We start from the raw sequence: 9,413 nt of genomic DNA, 5'->3' as shown, positions 1-9,413 counted from the left end.
AAGCTGTGAGGTAATTTACTAGAAAGTAACATGGTTCTAGCCATATCCTCCAGAGTTCTATTCTTTCTTTCAACTACTCCATTTTGCTGAGGGGTCCTAGGGGCAGAGAAATTATGATCTATACCATTTTCATCACAGAATTCAGCAAACTTTGCATTTTCAAATTCAGTTCCATGATCAGACCTAATGGATGCAAGTTGATTTCCTAATTGTTTCTGAGTTTTTCTAACAAAAGCAGTAAACATTTCAAATGCTTCATCTTTAGATGTCAGAAATAGTACACAGGTAAATCTAGAATAATCATCAACAAGTACTATTACATATTTCTTTCCACCTCTGCTCATGGTTCTCATTGGACCACATAGATCCATATGGACCAGTTCCAACGACTTGGTTATACTTACCATTTTCTTGCTTTTGAAGGATGACCTTACCTGCTTCCCCCTTGCACATGCCTCACAAACTTTGTCTTCCTTGAACTTGATATTAGGTAACCCTATCACCAAGTCTTTAGAGACTAGTTTGTTAAGCTGATTTAGACTTGCATGACCAAATCTTTTGTGCCACAGGAGGGGATCATTAACCAACACACTTAAACAAGTGAGTTCATTTTCTGAAAGAGTGGACAAATCTAAAATGTAAATATTTTTAACTCTTTTTCCCTACAAAACATTCTTGTCAGTGGTAAGGTTAATCACAAAGCATTTGGTGGAGGTAAAAGCCACTAGGTTACCTCTGTCACACAGTTGTGACGCACTTATTAGGCTATATTTCAAGCCATCTATCAGGTAGACATTCTCTATGGAATGAGAATCTGTTTTGCCTACCTTTCCAACCCCAATAATCTCACCTTTCTTTCCATTACCAAAGGAGACATTACCTCCCTTTAAGTCCTCAAGTGAAAAGAACTGGTCCTTGTCCCCAGTCATATGTTTTGAGCAGCCACTATCCATATACCATATTTGGCTCCTCCCTTTCACTTGGACCTGCAAAAGGAAATCAGGGGTTAGTCTTAGGAACCCAAACTAGTTTGGGTCCCTTTCTATGGGCAAAAGGATGAATCAGATTCTTTCTTGCCCAACCAGGCAGCTTGTGTTTTTCTTGAACAAAAGCTTTGTTTCTTTGACTGGCCTTTTCTTTTGCATTACATCCATATTTGTAATGGCCAGTCTTACCACAGTGTGTGTAGATTTTATTTTCAGGAAGAGTGAGGTACTTGCTTTTAGGATCCCATTTTGGAGCTTGAGTCCCATAGCCAAGTCCTCTTTTGTTACTGCTATGATGCTCTTGCAGCCAGGAGAGTGCATCAGAAGCCTTGTTCCACTTGCAAGTTCTGTCTAGTTCATGTTTCACCTTTCCTAGATCTTCCTTTAAGACTTTGATGAATTCATCTTTCTTGCACAATTCATCTTTCATTTTTCCCAAATTCTCTTCTAGAGTGAGATATGTGTGATCAGCTTTCTTCTTTCCTGTTCCTAATTTTAGTTTTAAGTTTTCAGACCTAAGTTCTAGGACACTGTTGTCAAGTTCAAGAACCTGGTTCTTCAACTCAACATTTTTGTTATCACTCTCATTTGCCCTAGACTCTAGACTTTTACATTTTGCTTTAAGGATCACACATTCCCTAGACAGAACTTCTTTTTCATTATTAATTATCTCAGACTCATCAATGAAGTCTAGTAATAGCTCAGCCAGCCTTTCTTTAGACAAGAGTTTAATCTTGTCTTTGAGATGAAGAATACTTACCTCTTGTTCATCATCTGATTCTCCGATGGCCATCAGTGCTTGCTCCTCTTCAGCTTCATCTTCTGAGTCTTCATCTGAGGTTTCTCCCCAAGCAGCAACCATAGCCTTGGTTGAACCTTTGTTTCTTTTTGGTTGAACCTGTTCCTTCTTCCTGTTCCTTCGTTCAGCTCTTTCTTTCTTCCACTCAATTTCCCATTGAGGGCAGTTTTTGATCATGTGATCAGTCTTACCACACTTGTAGCATCCCTCATTGGTTTGTTTCTCCGGAGCTCTTGTTTTGTTGAAGGTTGTACCTCTTGAAGGACCCTTTCCTCTCATCAGGTACTTTTTGAAATCCCTAGTGATCATAGCAACTTCATCATCCACCAAATCTGCACCTTCAGCAATTCTGAGAGCTAAGCTTCTCTCCTTCTTGGGGGTATCCATCTTCATGGTTTGCCTTCTCATTTCATAAGCAGTCAAATTTCCAATCAGTTCATCCAGTCTGAGAGTAGCAATATTCTTGGATTCCTGAATAGCAGTGATTTTGCTTTCCCATGTGACTGGCAGAACCCTTGTCAGAATTTTCTCAACCTTGTCTTCTTCAAGAATAACCCTTCCAAGAGACTTAAGTTCATTTGTCAGTGTAGTGAACCTAGTATACATCTCCTGGATAGTTTCTCCTTCCTTCATAGTAAAATTCTCATATTGAGAATACAACAGTGTTCCTCTTGATCTTTTCACTTGAGGTGTTCCTTCATGGGCCACTTGCAAAGTGTCCCATATCTCCTTAGCAGTAGTACAACTTTGGATCCTACTGTACTCATCTGGTCCTAGTCCACACACCAGCCATTTCTTGGCCTTAGCATTTTTCTCCCACTTCCTCAGGTCTTCAGCAGTACAATCAGCCCTTGTCTTTGGCACATCAATTCCTTCAGCATTCTTCTTTGTGGTAGCTAGGGGACCATCAGTGACTATGTCCCAAAGTTCATAGTCTTCCCCTATGATGTGATCTCTCATCCTGTTCTTCCACCAAGAATAGTACTGACCATTAAAAAGTGGAGGTCTAGCAGTGGATTGCCCTTCCCAGTTCCCAGGTGGTGCACTCATGATGATCTTTTCCTAAGGTGTTAGCCTCTTCAAGGATAACCTGCTCTGATACCAATTGATGTTCTAAACGTCAATACCACACAAGAGGGGGGGTGTGATTTGTGTGGTACCTAATTTTTGCACTACAAGAACCTGGTTCTTCCAGATGTACTTACTATTACTGTTTGCGGAATTAAGAGTGCATAAAATAAAGAACACAGAGATTTTTACGTGGAAAACACCTGGCTCAAAAGGTGAAAAAACCATGACCTACTACTCAGTAGGATTTTCCCAAACTTCCACTAAAATCACTGAGCAAAAACAGCATTTACAAAACTCTTGTAAACCTAAGGATTAAACTCTAATCCCAGTGTGGCACACAACCTCAACTGCTGCGACACTTTCAAGTTAACTCTAACTTGAATACTCAAAGTACCTAATACAATTGCTTCTATGAAAGCTGGAAAGGTACAACTTTAAAACACCTACTACAATTGAACTAGAATAAAAATAAACACAATAGAATTGGTTCTTCAATCTGGTTCATGTAGCTTCAGGAATGCACACTTGAATCTCACATAAATTGCTTGCAAAATTGCCTAGCTCTTTTGCTCTCAATTTAGTTTAACTTCTGCGTATGTGCAACCCTGTAAAAGAGAACAATCATAGTTATTTAAAGAGTTAGTAATCAGAGTTTGATTGAGACTCAATTGCTGATCCTTTGTCGAATTTGAGTCCTTCAACAATACAAACTCCAACCCTTATCCTTGATCCGGATTTAGTTCTCTTCACATAAGGAGACTTCATCTCCTTATCCTTTATGCAACCTTTTCGATCAGTTCAGAAGATATTGTTGCTGATCCTTGAGACTTATCTTCTTCACATGCATCTCACACGTATAGGTAGATAACCAATGTGTATCACATGATGGACCTGGTCCATGACTGAGTTCATTTTCTCAATCTTCAAAACTTCATCTGAACTTGGGCCAACAATGGTGCCTATAAAAAATTTGGCACCTAAGAGTACTACTCGGGAACCACATGAGGGACATGATCCCTCCGCCCAAGAGGAGCTCTTTACTTCTACTTGGGATGAAACCTCTGGTTCTCCATAAGAATCCCAGGTCAGTACTGATTCTGCTCCCTCTCCTCATTTCTATGCTGAGCCACTGATAATTGTTGTTCCTGAAATGAGATCTCCGTCTGAGGAGGAGAATGAGGATAGTGAAGAAGACTATGACAATGTGGCTCTTGCAAGCTTCATTAGTGCTAGGAGTAGAAAGGAAACTCCAAAAGACTCCACTCCTAAGAGGCCTACTACTAGGCTACAGAAGAAGGAAGCTCTTGAATCTGTTCTAAGGCAAAACAAGGGAGAAAAGAAGAAGAGGAGATTGGTGAAGGATGGAATGTTTGTGAATAAGAGGGTAGTGCCTCCAGCACTTGTTGTGGACATTGATGATGAGGTGAATGAGGAACCTAGTTCCTTAGTTCGTAAGTACTCCAAGAAAACTACAGTTTCGAAATCCAGGAAGGAGTCATCTGAGAGTGTGATGGAGGTTGAAAAGTATGGTGAGAAAGTAGCTGAGGAGTCTAGTAAGAAAGTGGCTGAGGAGTCCTTGAGAAGGTGATTGAGAAATTTGTGTCTGAGAAATATGTAGACAAAGGGAAAAGTGTGAGAAGATCAGTGAAAAGAAAAGCCGGTGAGGAAACTGGTTCTTCCAAGAGGGCCAAGCTGTGTATTGACAAGGATGCATAAAGAGAAAACTTAAGAAATCAAAAGGTGCTGTGGGGCAGAACATTTGCCCCTGATATTCTGGACATGCCCGGTATGCGCCAACTAGTAGAGATTTGTGAATCTCAACAGTAGACACATTTGTTCATGGTAGAGAATCCTAAGGTGTAAGAGGCAGAAGTGCGCAGTTTCTATGCTGACTTTTTCACAGTAGAGGATGACAACATCTGCATGAAAGTGAATGGGGTTGACTTTGTGATGGATGAGAATGTGTTGGGAACCATCTTGGGAGTGCCTACTGGCGGCATATCCTCCATTGAAGGGACTTGTTCTTCAAACTTTAGAAATGCCATTTTCAAGGATAATGTAGTTCAGCATGGGGAAAGGGTACATAAGAAGGCCCTCCTTCCAGTGTACCAACTGCTGTTTGAAATGGTCAACAAGGTTCTGCTCCCACGTGCAGAAAGACAATCCATTACGTCACGAGGAGACCCGTTTCTAATGAAAGCACTAGATGCCCACTCCACTATAAACTTGGCTGGTTTAATGATAAAACACATGAAGAAAGTGACGTATTTTATGGATGGTAATCATGGGTTTTCGTATGGGTTCCTACTCACCAAAGTATTTAACTACTTCAAGGTCCCCTAAGGAAAGGCTACAATGGGTACTCGAAAGCAAACCATCTCCAAGACCAGCTTAGAAGAGTGTGAGTACATTGATAAAAGGCGAGGGGCTGGCAGCACTTCCACTATCTCTCAACTCATTGACGCTCAGAATACTGCCACTAAAGAGATAAGGAAATTGAAGGCAAGGAATGCCATTCTCGAATGTCAGCTCAGTCAGGCCCAGGAGACACCTGGTTCCAGCAGTTCACAAGGCACAATCGTTGCCCGACTGATGAAGGAAAATGCTGATCTGAGGAAACAGATTGAGGACCTAAAGGAGAGGCTGCTCAACAAGCAGGTGTCAGGAAATGCTTGAATGAACATCCTCCTTAGAACCCTTGCCTCTTCATTTGTGTCTCCCCCTTCCAGTGCTCCCTAAAATCGTTCCCTTCCCAGTGTCAAGTTCAAGTTGTTTGTCCTCTATTTTAATCCTTTTTGTATGAATGTGTTTAGTGACTGGTACTCTTTTTTTGCTATTTTAATTTGTGGATGATTATGTAACAACTGGTAATGCTCCCTGCTTATTTCCAAAATTAATGAATATCTCGTCCTTTTGCTGTGCATACTTTGCTCTTATTCTCTATTTTTAGTCATGTTTGTGTGCACACATGTGGCATGAGTTAACCAGGCTAGACTTTTTTTTGCTTATTGCTTGTGCTTAATCTTTTTATGATGCCAAAAGGGGGAAGTGAATTGAGGGGGAACAAGAGAGGGAACAACTTCAGGGGGAATACAGAAAATATGCATGACACTCTGGTTCTCAGGGGAAATTTCAATTACAAGTTTGTCATCATCAAAAAGGGAGAAATTGATAGGTTATATGACCTGCTATGTTTTGATGATCTAACAACTTTAAGAACCAGATGGGGAACCTGCTCTACATCCTCAGGTGCTCAAGAACAACAAGTCTCAAGTCAGGGATATGTCTCAACAATTCAGAGTCAAAGAAACGATAGAGGGAACAAATAGATATCAGTTCTCTTGCTGACGGTACTAAGACAACTCCCCACAGCTGTAAAGCTGCTGCAACTGTTCCTCTACACGCATGCAACAAGGCAAACACACGCAAAAAGGCAAACAGTGCAGCAGTCACTTTATGGGGAATGCCTTTGTACCAAATGTGCTTGCATCATCCAAGTGAAATCACTTGGGTAATATTAACATGAAGCAAAGCAAAAACAAGTCACTTGCGCACTCTAGAATCGAAAAAGCTTTTTCTCAAGTGTGTCAATGTTGCAAGTGACTCTGAAGGCTTCAAGAACAAAGAACAACATAACAAAGGACCAGTTTCCTGCATTGAGTCATTACATGTCCTTAGTTGTGTTTCACCTTTGATAAAGTGATTTACTTGTAATTCCTACTTAGCTTATTTAAGAAGCATTGTGTAAGAACCCGTTTTTAAAACCATAAACCTTGTGTTAGTGTCTTGGCTAGAGTTAGTCGAGTTGTAAGCTTTGTAATAGAGTTATTGCAAAGGGGCTTGTAATAGAGTTATTACAAGGTAGTGAGGGATTAAGGGTTTAATTCTTAGATTACAATAGTTTGTAATCTAAAGTTTGATCAGTAGTAAAGTTGAAATCCTACGCGTGTAGGTCGTGGTTTTTAATCCCGTGAGTTGGGAATTTTCCACATAAAACTCCATTGTGTCATTTACTTACTGTTGTGTGCATGTATTCGGTGAGAACTAATAGAGAACCTGATTCCATATATAATTTGATGGACCCTTAGTTTCTATCAACATGCAATATTGCTTTCATGATCAATGTGTGCCACTGGAATATTAAAGAATTAATAACAGAGTCATTAATTAGAAGATACCTTGACGGTTTATTCATGCATGTAAAACGGAATCTCGCACATATATGAACATTAATGGAAATGGTAAAAGCAAAGTTCAAAGAAGAAAAAATTGCAACAATAGCCAATTCTTGTCACAAGGTAACTCTGCTGGTTAGGCTGAGGCAAGCAGCTGCATTCCTCAGCTCATTCTGAGACAAATTCTCGAGATATTGTGTATCCTTCCAAGATGATTCGGAGCTGCACATGATCAAGTAAATTTTACTATTATTATTATTCAATATATGTTTAACAACTACCAAAATCCTTTGAATTAAATGTGATATTCTCTCTATCAAACTAAGAGCCCGTTTGGACATAAAAACTTTCATCCTTTTTTTGAAAAAAATTTACTTTTTTTTTGAAATCAGTGTTTGGCAATAAAATTTTTAATTTCCACTTGAAGATGAATTTTGAAATTTTTCGAAAATTTAAAAAACTCTAAAAAGCTATTTTTTTTAAAATTTTCACTCACTCACAAAAATTCAAACCAAAATTATACTCATGTCGAAACACAACTCTAATTTTCAAATACCATTTTCACTTGAAAATTTTTTTCACTTATTTTTTTTTGGAATTTTACAATTCTTACGTAAACGCCCACTAACTTTTAAGTTGTTACTTTAAATATATATATATATACTTTAGATGCAGAATTAATAATATCGAATTGCAAATGCGATGAAAAAAAGCAATTGTTGGAGAGACATCTCAAAATATTTGATATTCTTTGTACCCTCCTTCCAATTAATATGACACTTTTTATATATTGAGATACATTTAAAAATATTACTATTATTCTATATATATCTTTAACAACATTCAGAAACTTCATTGACCTGTTCAAATTTTTTAACACATACATTTGAGATATTTTCTCTATCAAACTAGTAACTTTTAAACAATTAGTCTGATATTTTCTTTTACTATTCATTGTGTAGTCAAATACAGTCATATAGATCAATGAAGAGAATACAAAGGTACCTTGAGTCACATGCTTCCTTGGTTTCAACATAAGATTGCCTATCATCAGCCATAATATTGTTGAAGGGGTTAATTAAACACTCATGTTCATGTGAAATGTCTCGTTGATCATCTCGAACTCCAAATCCAAATATTGCATGATCTGAAGCTGGAAATGCTATTGAATTATTATTATGGTCAAATAAAGAATCAGAACCCAACAACTTAGTTTTTGGCCCACCTTCACTAGATTCTCCTTCACTAGTGAAAAATGGACCCATTGATATCCCATTAACAAAAGGTATTTCAGAAGTAACGCCGCACTGTAAGGTTAATTGTTGTTGTTGTTGTTGTTGTTCTCTGTAGAGGGCGAGTTGAGCATAGACATAATGAAGTTCTTCGAGGGCGAGTTGTAACTGTTGACGAAGGTGACAAATGTACTCCACGCAACCATAGACGGGGAATCTCTCCCACATGTCTGACTCAAAGATGATGGATTTCATGGCGTCCGCCTTCTGATCATCGTCATCCAATTGCCTGAGGATTTTCATAATGTTGCATACACCGAAGAGCCTATGCGCGTTTTGGAACATTTTAGGCTGATTTGCTGGGAAATAAGGAGCTAACACACACTCAGAAGAACACTTTCTTCTTTGGTATTTGCATGCAGCACAAGCAGGACTTGTCCCACCTTTGACTGTCATTTTTCAACTTTTCCAAGTCATATATTTTTACTTATAATTAATACTCAAAAAATGATAGTACTAATATTTGTTGATTCAAAATCTTTTTGATTTCTACTTCTTAAGTTGCTATAGTAAAAGAGTTGCTTCTAGTGGTATTGCTATATACGGAGAGTAAACAAGAAAGACGCTTGAATCGGTTGGGATATAGCAAAGACTAAGTAATAAGTAACTATTTGAAAATTCCGGTTGTAAAGGGATTTTGATATTGAACGTTGAACAGTAAAAAGAGTCGTACGTACGCACGTACACAGCGAATTCAAAATATTATCACTTTTAAAATATGACAAATCCCAGTTTAGTTTTTCAGTCTAAATATTTTTATACTATCTGTATATTTTAACCTATAATAATAGAATGTTAGTCACCATTTTTATAACGTTAATTATCAAATAATTTTATTATACAATTTACTTATAATTGCTTGATAGGTGATATATCTGATTGAGTATATACTCTTATAATAATGAGTTTAATTTTATGCATTCACTGTGTAATAATAGTTACATACATAGTAAACATATTAGAAGGTCGGTTACATTTGTTTCTCGAATTATCGCTTAATGCACATCATAAAAAATTATCTATAATTACGTTATAAGTAACCCGATTTATTAGATAATTTTTACATTATCAATACATCAAAAATATATTC

At 37.9% G+C, this 9,413-nt stretch overlaps 1 protein-coding gene across 1 annotated transcript; it reads right to left on the bottom strand.

The window, feature by feature from the left end:
- LOC109232733 (LOB domain-containing protein 11-like) lies at positions 7,044-8,853 on the bottom strand. The gene is made up of 2 exons (XM_019398474.1): positions 8,037-8,853; positions 7,044-7,253 (listed from the first exon to the last, which is right to left on the bottom strand). Exons 1-2 carry the CDS (start codon positions 8,717-8,719, stop codon positions 7,148-7,150), a joined length of 789 nt encoding a protein of 262 aa, XP_019254019.1. The 5' UTR covers positions 8,720-8,853; the 3' UTR covers positions 7,044-7,147.

The sequence above is a fragment of the Nicotiana attenuata genome, chromosome 9, assembly GCF_001879085.1.
Source record: "Nicotiana attenuata strain UT chromosome 9, NIATTr2, whole genome shotgun sequence".
In the NCBI taxonomy this organism is placed as follows: Eukaryota; Viridiplantae; Streptophyta; class Magnoliopsida; order Solanales; family Solanaceae; genus Nicotiana; species Nicotiana attenuata.
This window is presented reverse-complemented; position numbering and strand designations above follow the sequence as displayed.